Source organism: Metopolophium dirhodum, chromosome 1 (genome assembly GCF_019925205.1).
Source record: "Metopolophium dirhodum isolate CAU chromosome 1, ASM1992520v1, whole genome shotgun sequence".
Lineage (NCBI taxonomy): Eukaryota > Metazoa > Arthropoda > Insecta > Hemiptera > Aphididae > Metopolophium > Metopolophium dirhodum.
In genome coordinates, this window is record NC_083560.1 from 120,895,594 (window position 1) to 120,910,919 (window position 15,326).

At 27.7% G+C, this 15,326-nt stretch overlaps 2 protein-coding genes across 2 annotated transcripts; one reads left to right on the forward strand and one right to left on the reverse strand.

The window, feature by feature from the left end:
* Positions 1–305: 305 nt before the first annotated feature.
* On the forward strand, positions 306–911 carry LOC132953597 (uncharacterized). The gene has a single exon (XM_061025977.1). It carries the CDS (start codon positions 306–308, stop codon positions 909–911), a length of 606 nt encoding a protein of 201 aa, XP_060881960.1.
* Positions 912–9,065: 8,154 nt separating this feature from the next.
* On the reverse strand, positions 9,066–14,560 carry LOC132936110 (receptor expression-enhancing protein 1-like). Its single transcript, XM_061002797.1, has 6 exons — positions 13,628–14,560; positions 13,446–13,518; positions 11,603–11,682; positions 11,414–11,534; positions 11,228–11,338; positions 9,066–10,181 (listed from the first exon to the last, which is right to left on the reverse strand). Exons 1-6 carry the CDS (start codon positions 13,657–13,659, stop codon positions 9,927–9,929), a joined length of 672 nt encoding a protein of 223 aa, XP_060858780.1. The 5' UTR covers positions 13,660–14,560; the 3' UTR covers positions 9,066–9,926.
* Between the last annotated feature and the right edge of the window lie 766 nt (positions 14,561–15,326).

Genomic DNA, 15,326 nt, shown 5'->3' on the forward strand with positions numbered 1-15,326 from the left:
AAAGAGGGGTTGTTTTTATACTAAATGTACAATGAAATACCATAGCATGTACCCCCACCTGCACACTGCGTAAAAATAACAATAGTCGCCCTGTTGTTTATGTTGATGAGACTTGGGTTAATCAAAATCACTCACGATCCATTATTTGGCAGAACAATGAAGGCACGGAAGGATTAAAGGTTCCAATTGGCAAGGGTGGTCAACTGATTGTATGTCACGCAGGATGCGCCCGCTACGGTTTTATTAAGGATTCAAAATTAGTTTTTCGTAGTAACACTGGTAATACTACAGACTACCATAACCAAATGAATGCTGACGTGTATAAAGAGTGGTTTCTTGAATTACTCAATCATCTTGAAGAGCCCTCTATTATTGTTATGGATAACGCTTCATATCATTCGACCTTGGCTGAAAATTATCCTAAGAGTAGTTCTAGAAAATCGGATGTACAAAAATGGCTTAAAGATAAAAATATTCCCTACAGTAATCTAGAAACATTAGCCGAACTCAAAATGAAGGTGAAAAATATAATGCCACGTGAAAAATTGTATCTCCTTGATCAGTTGTCATTAGAAAGAGGTCATGAGGTGATACGACTTCCTCCCTATCACTGCCAGTATAACGCTATTGAGTTGATTTGGGCTCAAGTTAAAAATGAAGTTACCAAAAAAAATAACACTTTCAAGATGGTAGACGTTGAACGTTTGACTCATGAAGCGTTAGATTCAGTGACTGTACAAGACTGGGAGAAATGTGTACGACATGCAGAAACTATTCAATCGCAAGACTATGAAAAAGAAGTTCACAGGGATGCCATATTAGAACCTATTATATTGACCATATTACCAGGTGATAGTGATTCAAATGATGATGAAGACACAGATAATGATGAAGACATATTTGGTAACTAATTTCGACTTTAATTAGGTAAATTAAAATTGTATATATGTTGTTTATAGTATTTTGTAAAAATAATAATTTGTAAATATATAACATAAGCATATAAAATGATAAGATGTTTTTAAATTAAATTTTTTAGTACGATTTTGTTGTTTTGGTTTTTATTATTATAAATAATATGAAAATATTTTTAAAAAAGCGCGGAATTAGTATTGGCTGTTTAAGAACCCATTAGACGATTTAACCGCTTGGATCGCGTCGGTCACTCGCCACTTTTCGTGTCCCCGACTATAATACTGTTTTTTCAATATATTTACATAGGAATTACAAAGCTGCTAATCGGGAGTTGTAGGTTTTAAAAATACTCGTTTCTGCATCATTGTGTTGCACTGGTCACGTTTCTAATTTCTGCCAATTGATCTTAAATTTAAAAAGTTGGTTAAAATGAAGTCCATTCATTAAAAATAATTCAGTTGTACTTACATTCGATGAATACTTTTGGTAAATCATAGAAATATCTATCTGCAAATTATTCTAGTTCTTATAAACTGTTTTCTAATGATACACCTCATTGTTGGGCTAACCATTGTGTGATATTCGTGTTTCTCAAACAATGCACCTATCAATAGCTCTATATCGTTCCAAGTTGTGTACTGCTTCAATTTATCAATTAACTAAATATAACAAAAGGAAGAAAGTAATCTGTACAGTATATTATTATTTAAAATGTTATTTAACTTACATTAACTGGCTTCATGATCTCAACAAATCTTGTTCATTATCTATATTTTTACTTTTTGGTCCCACAATATTTTTCAAATTGCTTGTAGCTTGGAATACTGTGATCGCGACTTTGTTGTATATTGAAGTTGAGTATGTCCATTCCAAAATAATAATATTCTAATCTTGGACGATACTTGTATAAGTAATTGGTAATCTAAAATAAAAATTTGACAACAGAAAATATAAACAAATAAATATATAATATAATGTAATACAGTCAATATAATTTGAAAGTCATCATCAATGCCATTAGAGTGGTTATCATATATTTTTTTGCGAAACTGTTTCTCCATAAAATAACATTACTTTGCAACAACCATTTGACACGGCACCACTTTTAATATACTCTAAATAGGGTTGTTTTAAAATATATTTAATATTTAAATTTTTAATACTTCTCAAACATCATTCAAATTGCCTATATTGAACACCTTAAATTCGAGTTTTTGCAAACATTAAATTTTAAGGGGTTATGTATTGCTAATGTTATTTTTGACTATTACAGGATGCTTACATGCGAGTAATAAGTACCTACCGACTACTGAGTTATAAATAGTTATTACTTATTAGCATTATGAGCATTTTCAAATATTATTGTATTGCATACTCATAACTCACTTAAAAAAAAAGCAGGAAACAGAAATCAACTGCAATAATTGGCTTTTGGTATGGCCGTGATAAATAATATAGCGGTGCCTCTATAGCCGAATTATTTTTAAGCAAATATTCAATATGCACTAGTGACGATCACAGGTCGGCGGCGGCCTGACGGGCCCTACTACTAACGCCAACCCGGGATCGTGTTTGATAATAGGTCAATTCGCTCTAATATAAAAACTAGCAGCACCCTATTGAAATTAGCGAACAAAATTTTGTAATGTTGTTCGTGTGTAAGACGGAGACAACACAATGTCATGCGGGTGCAACGGTAAATGCAAATGGTTTATGGTGCAAATATATTTTGATAAAACTGTATATTGTTTATTTAAAATAAGAATGATGTATTTAGGACTACTTAAATTTAATTTTATCTAATATTTATTTTTGTTGTATAATATATTATGTTATATTGAATATATTTTATAATATAAATTTTTTTTCTAATATATATAAAAGTTAAAAACATTTCATTTGTCATAGTTATATCACCATAATCATGATTAAAATAGGAAGAAAAAAAATCCATTATATCAAAGCAATCTGAGCTTGATCTATTATACTGTCTATAGCTTGTTACCTCAGTTATATTTCATTTTTTAGATAGTTTTACTAAATTATAAGTGCAAATCTATTAATTTAAATATTTGAACAAATAATACCAATTCTGGAATGATCATTGAAAATAATTTCTAAAAAAATGTTGGAAATAGTTTTATACAATAATCATTATTAGGGCTATGAATTTGTAGGAAAGTGCATTATTTTTGGGTGATTGTAGCTTTGTAAGTACATAATTTGAATTATTCAACTACAAATCCATTTATGAAACTTTTATTTTGCATTTTTTGAAGTTTTTAATTTTTTAGGTCATTTTTTGGTATTTTTAATCAAATTCTGCCAATTGACATATTTGAAAAACATTTTTTTGTTTTTTTTTTTTTTTGTCCAATGCAATAGTAAAGATTAAATATGAATAAGGTACCCGTAAATAAATATATTAAAGTTTGTTTTATTATTTTAACAAAATAAATACATAAAAAATTTTATACTATAATTCTTGGTATTTTATATTGCACTTTTTGCATTTTATGTGCATATTTTATTGCATTTTTAAGGTTTTTTAGTGTATTAAATTCACAGCCCTGGTCATTATAAATAAAATATCATGATCATGAAAACAAGAGTTAATATGACGGTTATCTACTCAGGTTGGAACACAAATCTTAGAGCGTGACTAAAAACAGTGTAATGACGAACTAACCACGCTAGTTGTACGTTCCCCTACTGTAACATTGAGGTATATGTACCGTTTTCTGTTTTTTCTAATTTAGGCAAAAATAATGCTTTTTTAGACAAATTACAAACCACCAGAATTGAAGATTATGACATTTCACATATATCATTTAGCATATAATAAATATATTAATATTGCAATAAATAGTACCTCAAAAATAATTATTAATTTAGTTAAAATATATTTCTGAACTACAAGTTTTTTTTTACACATATAATTAATAATTATACGTATTCTAACTAACATTATGTGAATACCGAAATTGTATATATGTATCACATATAATAAAATTTCAAAATCATAGAAGTTTAGGGTTTTTTAAATTTACTGTAGTAGTTTATTGTTTAGTATTTTCTTAGCGTACTTTCCGCATAACACTGGTTGAGAAACACTGCTCTAATTGAATGTTGGCCAGAAAAACAAGTACATATTTTAAATGGTCCCTTATGAAATATACATCAATAAGAAAAATCCAGCTGAATAAAAAAAAGTTAGGTTAGGTCAACCTAAATATATTCTAATTTACATAGCATACACTGGTTGCAGAGCATAAATAGTAGAACACTGAAAAGGTAAAATAGACCAATATTTTCTTGTTTTAGATTAAGTAAAAAGTATCCTATTCAACCTAAGAAATATATAAAAATATGTTTCAAACTTTCAACGACAAATTAAATGTATACTTATGAATCTACTACTGTGTACAAGAAAACAATTTTTAAAAATGTATTTTCTGCATTAATATTAATCATAAATATAAACTTATAACATTCACGGCATACCTAGACAATTTCTTAATTGAAACAAGCATTTCTTGTTATGATTCTTTGAAATTATATTGCAGATTTAATTAGAATAATAAATATAATAAGTAATATAGAAAAATGATAATAATTATACTATATAATATAATATACAAGGTACAATGGGTCAGATATCTGATATTGAGAACAATAAAAATATGATAACGAGTTAGCTCAATTCAATAGGTAAAAATAGATATAGAAATAATATTAATATCAGCCTGCAGACGCCAGAACTGCCCAGAAGGTAACTACCTAAGCTCACCCACCAGCCATTAATATGATTAGTAAAAATAATATTATAAATACTTGGTTGACCAATACTCACATTTCATCTCAACACTACCCGCACCGGGGGACATGGTTATAATAATAACAATGATACAATAACAACAATAATCTCGCCTGAGTGTGACCACCCAGCCACAGTCACTGACATCAACACGAAACAGGCCAAAGAACAATGATGCAGCCAAGACGGGAACGCTGGTCACTGGAGCGTTGAGTTTGATACTGCCGTCACAAGGTTCACAAAACACTTTGATTCACGCACAATTTCTGATAATTCGACCACCCTAGAAAAGGGAAAAAATATTAGCAGGGCAGACGATACACAATACAATTCACAGACAACATGGTTTTTGACTGACGGCAACACAGGAACAATGAAACATAATATAGAAGGTGCTTGATGGGTGGCAGAAAGCGATCAGAATAGGTATCATACTTACATAGGAAACCAACTGAAGAGCAATAAATCACACACATGAACTTTCGAACGAAGGTACGGTACAACTCTACCACATAAGACATAAACCTACTTGAAACATTGAACTTTTGGAGGAACTGAAACCGTAACGATGCAAATTGCAAAAACTTAGAACTCAACATGATGTCATGATAACAGATAAAGTAAATCTTTATCTTTATATTTTATGAAACTCAAGAAAACGGAACGAGCATTTTATTTAAATAAGAAGACAACGGTCGTGGTTTACTGTTTAGCCTACAACATTGATAACATTGTTATTGTATCGACCGGGCGGCAATTATAGTGAACGGTACAAACCGTTTCGCACCAAACAAAACATGGAAAACTTATAGTTCAAAAGGGTAGGTAATTTAAACATAAACATTGTGGACATTTTATATTAATATTATTATGTAATATATTATATATTTTCTAATGTTATTTGAATGTTTACACAACTAATACTTTTCTATATATTAATTTTACATTAATGGACAAAATGATCAAAAATTACCCTAATAATTATTATAATTATTTATTAGCAAAATAAATAGAAATGCACAGTGTTGGGTAGCAGTGGCGTATGTAGTATATACAAATTATTTTCACTATGGGCCAAATTATCACTAGTTAAGCATAGCACGACTTAAAATATATCATAATTCGTGGCCATAACGCCCATAACTATACATTTTTTAGGGAGCTGAGTGGTTATAATTATTACATATACAATCAGGGGCGTAGGTAATTAAAAAAATCCCAATCGGTTAATATATAGTAATAATAATCAGGAAAAAATTGTATTAAATGGGAATACATTTTATCGCTTTATTAGCAGAAATAAAAGAGTTTGGTTTAAATATAAATATAATTAAAATGATTTATGACTTATGACAATATAGCCATACAGGTGAGATGATTGTACATTTGTACATAATAGGTCTATTATCACTAAGTCTATGATTGTAAAATATATACATAATAATTGAATCAAATGAATTGAATATTATTATGGTTCAAAAAAAAAAAATAATAACTGTTACAAAAAATAAAAAAGTAACGTTATTTGTAACGCACTACTTTAAATGAAAAAGTAATGTAACGTGATAAAAATAATTTTAGGTAATGCAAATTAAATTTAAATGAAAACATTTGAAGTAACGAGTAACGTAATTTCATTACATTTTGAAAGTAATTTACCCAACACTGGAAATGTTTAATATCAGTAAGTAGGTAGTTCAAATAGTAGTCAGTAAAAAAAAAAGGCAAAAAGCCCAACGAAATAAATATACCCTTCGTCCTAATAAACAAAACATATACGAGTAACACAGAACTGAAGTCTGAACCATAGTATAAAATATAAATGCAAAAAGGTATGCTTAACTACGTATAAATAACAATAATGACACATCATTTGTCACCATCTATATTTGAAGTTATAGGTATAGTATCTAATTTTTGATAGATTTATATAAATAAATACTAAAATAAAAATACATTTTTAGAAATTCAGATATCGAGCAAATGTTATACCGAGTAGTAGTGTAGTACATATAGTGTACATTCGAAACCCAACATAATATAGGCTATATTAAATTAATTTTAGATTCTGAGCGGACCGATGAATGTATTGATTTTACAATGATGTGTGTTTTTTTATTTTTTTTTTTTATTTTTGGGTCTGTGTACACGATTAGTAGTCGAAATAATGCTTCGACTTTCAACTTCAGTATCTTGTTCGATGGCAAAGTGAATCTAGTTGGTACTTTTGGGAGGTCAAATATTCTCAATAGTTTTCAAAAGTGCCTGGAAAAACAAAATAAAAATTAAGGAAAAACGGGAATTTTTACGTAAAATCGGTTTTTGACAAAATCGATTTTGGCTTTTAGTGTAACTTTAAATTAAATGATTATAAATACATGAAATTTTCACTGAATGTTTATACTAGCCTTTTCTATACATGAAAAAATTTTCAAAATGTTTTGACTTGTTTTGAGCTGTTTACAGATATACTTAGTTTCCAACTTTTTTAGGTTTTTTTTCTATGAATGTCAATAAAAGTTTATTTGTTAGGTAAAAAAGCTTGAAAATTTAATACAAAGCTCCTACTATGTTGTTACAATGACGTTTAAAAAATATTAGAAATCCTTAGTTACAGTTTTTTTTATAAGCATTTAAATGCTGTTCAAATATTGACAAAATACGGAAAAAACACGAAATTTTGCAAATTATTTTTAGTTAGAAATTCATAAAAAGTTTTCTTTTTAAATCTAAGATTTAAAAATGTAATACAAGATTCCTTATAAGATTATAATCCTTCATCAAAAAAAAAAATTTTTTATAAGAAAGTCAAATTAAATCTTTATGAGCGTTTGAAATTCAAATTTTTACAACATTGGATATTTACTCGATTTCTCGTGTAGCATTTTTCTTATTTTGTTTATTTTATCAATTCTTATACTAAATAAAATGTTCAAAATATTTTGACTTGTTTTGAGCTGTTTACGAACAATTTCATATTTCAATTTTTCTTATACAATGATATTATATCATCGAATTCAAATTTAATACCATCCATTATACAGTGACCCACTAGTAACCTACTGTACAGCAGAGTGGATGTCCACTTGCCCACCTTTTTAAGTTAATATATTAAAGCCTTCAATAAATTTCATTTTAATAATAATCTATTGATAAAAATGTTAAGATATTAACAGATGTGAGCAAAGTACAGTTAACTTAATTTTACATAATATTTTTGGGAACTTACATAGCTACAAATAGTTCAACATTAATCTATAAGATACTTGCAACATGCTTTGAAAAAAGTATCCCTATGTACCTATAATACACCTACACATTAACGATATGAGATTAACAATAACACCGATTATAATTAATTATAACAATACAAATTCGTCCTTGAAGGTGAATGAAAAAAATGAGCGGAAAATCAAAATAAAATTTTAGCGTGATGCGAGTATTGACATACTTTGTAGTTAACCGGAACGTTACGAATGAATACGGTGCGCGGCCACAAGCCACGTTGTGCACAGTGGAACAATTTACTTTTTCAAGCTGTAGAATCAAATTGGTATTTGTAAATCAACAATCTAGCTATTAGTCAAAGCCTGCTGTACGGCTGGGTTACGTTGGTTACCACGAGCGCCTCACTGCGAAACGGACGATTATTATAGATAATTCAATTTTTAAGTGAGTTATGAGCATTTTTAATTTACATTTATTTTACACGAATAACTCACTTAAAAACTGATTTATCGTAAAAAAACTTACAGTTTTTGATGTGTATGTGTAGATTCCCAGGATAAAGTTTGGATAAGTTACTGATGGTGGAGCAAAGTATTTTCACCTAAGTAAAATTGATTATCAAAGTAATCTCCAAAAAAATAATATTTCAATATTTTTATTATTTTTTAACTATGTTATCTTCTCTGTAATATAGTATACACCAGCTATAAGTTATTCGGTAAACTGATGTATTTCACTAAAATACTATAGGTATACATTCAATTAACAACCATTAATAAATTGCTACATAATTCTTCTATCCAGGTGATCACACTGAAAAAATATTGCAACAAAATTACAAAAATATTAAAAATGTGGAATATTCTGGAATAGTAACAACACCACACACTATGCAAAAAGTGTATTGAAATATTTAAACCTCTTTGTCTCTATAAATTATTAAGAATTATGATTATATGCCTAGCCATTATAGTCATTTTTAAATTACCTTTATTTTAAATGATGATTAATAATGACAATAATCAAATCACTAGGATTTTACTTTATAAATTAAAATTAATTTTAAATTTTAATAGGTAAAACTAAATAAATTACCAACAAAACATTTTGTCACCGTAATAAATATGAATATATTAATAAAATATACAAATCAGTAACAATAACAATAACGTTTGATTTTGTCTAAAATTACTAAACTAATGTAAATAATATAATTAAAGTCTTAGCACAGATTATGTATAATATTTATTTTGTGATGGTGTTTGTGACTAGATAAAAAAAACATGTTATTTATAAGATAATACTTTCAAAAATAAATATAATTTTTACAAAATTTAAATGTATTCTTAAACAATAGTTTTAACATTTTCAAAATAATACTTAGTATAAAGGAGATTCCAAATAATACTTGATGGAAAAACAATTTAATTAGTTATATATTTTTCAATATTTATAAATGAGATGAAATTACCTACTAAAAATAAAGATTATTTCTAAACATAAATTAACTTATAAGTAGCACCGTTATATAAGGAAACAACTGTAGTGTGAGCAACATAATATTATGATTATTGATTATATACCCTTTATTTGTTAGTCTTTTATATATTTTGTCTTTCTATTTTATTAATTATTTATGTCACAGATTATATCTTATAACTAAATTAGTAAATGTATGATAAGAATATAGTAAATTATAAAATAATAGGTTTCTACAGTATTAAAACATTATTTTGTTCAACATCAAAAATGTAAATATGTTGAAATAAACTAATAATTAAAAAAAAAAAAAAAATGGAAAACTTTAGTGGTTACAAACTTACAACTTGTGGAAGTGAAAATTAAAAAAACCGTGCAATATTGTCTTGGGCTGTGATATATTTTTGGTACATGTTAAAAAGATTTATTGTTATGACAAGATATTTTTGTAATGGAACATAGCATGGTAATTATAAATTACCGTCTCTTATTTATTAATTTTACTAGATTTTTGTTGATATTGCACTTTACTACGTTTAGGCCTCTGAATGGGCACATCTTCAACTACAATAGTAGATTCTATTGGCAATGAGTCAGAAGATGAATCGGATACAGTATCTTCTATAATAATGGTTTCTGGTTTCTTTTTTTTTACTTTTCTTATGACAGCAGCTGGATTTTGTGGTAAATATTCGTTGTCCAATGTAACCATTTGTTGAAGAACCATAGGCATACGCCCAACCTATAGAATAAAAAGTAAATATAACTAGTACCATTGATTTTAAATACTAGTATTTATAATTTATTCTAGATGGTTTGTTTATATTTTAATATAACCATTGACTATATTTTTGTATAAAACCACAATTAATTCAAATAATAAAATAATATTATAAAAGCTAAAAATAAGTTTCAAATAACATTAAAAATTGGAAAATATGCAAAATAAAGAAAAAAGAAAAAAAAGAAACATTTAAATTGTCTTTAAAATCAAATTGTACAGTAAATTGCCTGTTTGGCGATACCTATTTAGCCATTCATTGATAAAATAAATTATAATTTGAAAAATAAAATTTGATTCAGTATAATATGATGGCTGTATAGTTTATTCTATAGACATCCGATAATGTAGAAAAAATGTCAAGGAAATGTGTTAATTTCCATTCATAAATTACATGAGAACATATCTAAAAATAGAATTACAATTTTTAATTAGTTTAATAGCTCCACATTTTAAACATAGGAAAATTAGTAATAAAAATTAAAAATTGAGTACTTGACATCAGAAAAGCGTGAAACAAATTTGTATCTTTCTTGAGATATTCTAAGAATAAATGAAAAATATGCAACTTACATGACTTTTACTAATGAGCAAGAAATAACCTGAAACAATTATGTGTAATAGAGAGTCTACTTTCTAATTAAATTGAATAAGTAGGTATGCTAAATCATAGTAGATATTATGACTAGTACAATAAAAATAATAAGTTTATGGCAAAAAATATTATTGACTATTGAGTTAACTTAAGAGAAATTAAATAAAATTGACTACAATTTTGTTTATCTGAACCAGGGTGGTCAAACCTTTTGTAGTTGGCGGGCCAATTTATAAAAACACTCGAGGCCGTAAAAATAAAAAACCAGAGTATTCAGGTGCTGATAATGATACAAACATACAAGTTATTTTGCAATTTAAAGTCCACTATAATGTTACATAATAATATTAAGTTGATCTGATTTTTTTGGTCATATATTTCCTATTTTGTATAATGTATATTGAATATTTACTACTGTGTGCTGGGCAACAATTGCAGCTGTCATTTGAAATGTTTGTTTGGCGGTTGATGCTAAAGCATTGTAGGTACGTGATTTAACATTGACCAAAAATTCATCAATATCCTGTAAACAATAAATAACCATAATATATAATTGACAAATGGTTTTATATTTTAAAATTTTAATCATTCTTGTTACCGTTTCTTTTTTTAACAAAGTTGGATGTACTAGTTGTTTGTATAGAATTGTTGAACCTTTTGTAAATGGACAAGAAATCCATAACAGCACGAGCAATTTAATATCATAATAAAATGGGAACCTTTAATCACATGAGGTAAACATTTTGTTTTAGTTTTAATCCAACAAGTTAAAATGAAAATACATTACCAAAATTCAAGGAATATATCAGTTAAGCTTTCGATACAAATGAATGCTGCAAAAACTATCCAATACATCATCCACTTAACCTATAATCAAAAATATGTACTTTCATTATTTTAAACAATTCTAAAATAAAATACTTCTAATACCGGGTTACTTGGGACATATTTAAGAAATTTAGCATTGTATTTTCTGACAAACCATAATTCTTTTGTAAAATTTGAATATTATAACTTGAATATTTTGTAACCTCAGTCTGAATTTAAATATAATAAAAACTGTAGTGTATGTAAACTGATTTATTGAAGAATGTGATATCAGAATGTCATGCTCAAATTAAGATGCATAATGTTAGTAAAAACATAGAAATTCAGTAACTTGTGATTATTAAGTATAATTATAGTGCGTACAAGTATATTGTAAAAGCCATTTATTGACAAAACTAGGAGTGGTTAAGTAATTTCTAATATATTCATATTCTATTATGAAATATATTAGCTAATAACCAAACCTTACCTATACATGGTAAATCAACTCATTCCCCCCTCAATAATGCGTTAATTCAAAATATTTGATTTTTGGAGTTTTAAATTACAATTGAATACCATTTTTTTAAATACTGAAGAAAATTTTTATTTAATTCAAGAAGTTGGATAAAACATAACAATGTAAAGATATATTTAAAAAAAAAAGGATCACTCTTTTACTCTGAATTGTTAATGTGATGATTTTTTTGAAATTGTTGACGCATCTAAATCTAAATTCGAATGAGTTGTTTCTGAGTACTTGAGTGGTTCTTAGCTTCCCATAACAGTTTTTGCCATGTTTTACATTTGTAAGACGACGATAACTTAATATGCAGGTATAGCGCCCTCTTAATAATAAACTAAGGCATGGGCAGACTTTGCTGGAAGTAGATTTTTGGTAACATTGTCCTTGTTAATTATTTTTATATTTTTAAAGATAATTTCAGTTAATGAATTTTATGATTAATATCAGCCATGGTTCAAGATATAAGATTGCCTTATATTTCAAAAAGTATAGCTCACAGAAGGAGTAGCTGCCCCCCCCCCCCCCACCACTTGTGCACATGCTTATAATAATAAAGAGAGGTTATAGAGAATGAAAATATAGTCTTTATTCAATCAGTGTGTAGACATTTTTTAAATCAGAATTTGAATAAAATAATTTATTAAAGGAAAAAAATAGGAATGAGCAATGCGCATGCTTGAGTAATTACTCTGTAAATACCTACATAAAAACATATTTAAGAGGATGTGATACCCGCATGTGTTGTCTCTGTCTTACAAGTGCGTGACATAGGAAATTTTACGCTCAACAGACCATGTGTAGCTCTGTTAGTTTAAAAATTAGATTGAATTGACCTCTTATAAAATCTAAAGGTAAGATTATTGTTTAGGCAACCTCATGGACTTTTTATTATATTTTAATTTTAAAGTGAGTTATGAGTATTTTAAAATTGTAAATTGTATATACATCTTAAAATACTCATAACTCGCTTTAAAATTAAAATATAACGAAAAGCTCATGAGGTTGCTTGGATAAAAATCTTACCTTTAGATTTTATAAGAGGTTAATTCACTCTACTATTAAAACTAACAGAGCTACACGTGTTTTGCTGAGCATACAATTTGCTATGTTACGCACTTGTAAGATGGAGTCAATACATGCGGGTATCACGTCCTCTTAAGCCATCAGTAAATTATAGTTTTTTTAATAGGTATATGTTTTTAAATTAATTTAATTAATTAAGATAACAAAATAAATAGACCTTCCAAATAAGTTAAGCCCTGCTCGTAAGTTAAGTGTATATTAAACATTATCTTACATAATTTTTCACATTTTTGTTTTTCACCGTCTTGTATGATGCATATGCTGGATACATTACACCAAATAAAAGTCTATAAATAACAATGATATATTTACATATTAATATATACCTATTATATATATAAGAAAAAAAATTATATTAACAATAATTAATAACTAATTGTTTCAAAATTGACTTACGTTAATGCTTTACACACAGCTCCTGGAATCATATTGTATAAAACTGTATGAATAATTTAGTAAGAACATAGATTAACTAACTGTTTGTCAAATTTTTGTTGCTTGTTTCAGAAGATAACGTTGTTTATGGACCTGCCTAACAACGAGTTGTTCAGATTCATTTTTACATTTAGGTATACAGTTTAATTCATTATTATTTATTGTTAACGATCAAGAAATTAAATTGTTACATATTATTATTATGTACTATATACTACATAACAATTATTCCTACATTCTATACGTTTCTATCACTATATAAGGCAATGGATTTCCAAACATAATGATCCACGAGCAAACACGATCTACTCACGTAATAATTTGTGTCCAAGGAAAAAAAAACGTAATAATCCTATTGGCTACCTATCATTAACTATCACTGCTATTGTTTTGGTCATGGACCTTAAACATTTAAACGGAGTAAGGTAAGAGTATGGTTTTGGTGTATTCTCGTTTGATAGTAATTTTTTCTTATCGTGATATCTTCATAATATCCACGACGGACCGTAGATATTGAAGAATGGATAGGCCATGGCTATAATAACAATGTAGAGGGTAGCATGCCGGAATGGGTAAGAGAGAAAGACTATTTGTCTCTCATTCTAGCAGAGGTCTTATCATAATATATATATTACATATTATATACATCAATTTGTTTGTGATAAGACCGATTCGTTACAATATCCATTGCTCAGAAAGCACCAAAATCTGAAATTGACGGTCGTCGATTCCATTTATGGAGTATTCTCTATCTCTTTCTAACACACTCGCTCGGATTTATTTACATTAGTGATACTGTGAGCGTTCCAGTTCAATGATAATATCTATGCGACGGGCAAGCAGCAGCAGCTGGTGTATCAATACACCTTGGCGACGTATCTTGTCCGTGATAATATCATTAATCGTGATATGAATAATATATTATAGTACGTCTGTTAGTAAAATACTAAAATAATTATATACTACTGACAACTGAGAATAATGAGAAATTGAGAAACACTTACTAAATAGTAAACTGATGTCAACACTAATTGACTCAGTCGACTCAACTTTGCAGTTGCGCATACGGAGTTAAAGTTGTTTTCAAACTCAATTGTCATCCACTTTTTTTGGAAAGCACTGCTTGCTGGTTGAACACTTTTGATATAAATTTTAAAGGTGTATTGTAATTTCTAATTTTTTAATAAAATAAATGACAATTAACAATTCGTAATAATATTATAATAAAAACAGCTAACGTCTGTGTTACTTTCTACATTTGTTAAAATAATAACAACATTAGATTATAGACGTATAGTACATAAGACTGACTTCAGATCGCTTAAGATGCTTTACAAACTTTGACACGGCAAAAACTAACTGAATATAATTAATAAATTGTCTTGTATTTTCAAAAAAAAACTCTAATAAGTAGGTATTAAGTATTTTATTTAACAAATATTGTTTTTTTTTATGACTGATAATTTAGCTGATCCATAACTCTAAAGTCCCAAATGTTTTAATCACAATTGCTCAGATAGTAGATGTACCTATACCATATTAGTTATTACTTATTATGTAGGTACTATATTATATTTCTTGTCAGGTGGCACTGCTGGGATCCTTCCTACTCTACAATTAATGTTATTTTATGTCACCACTTATTTATTTTATACCTTGT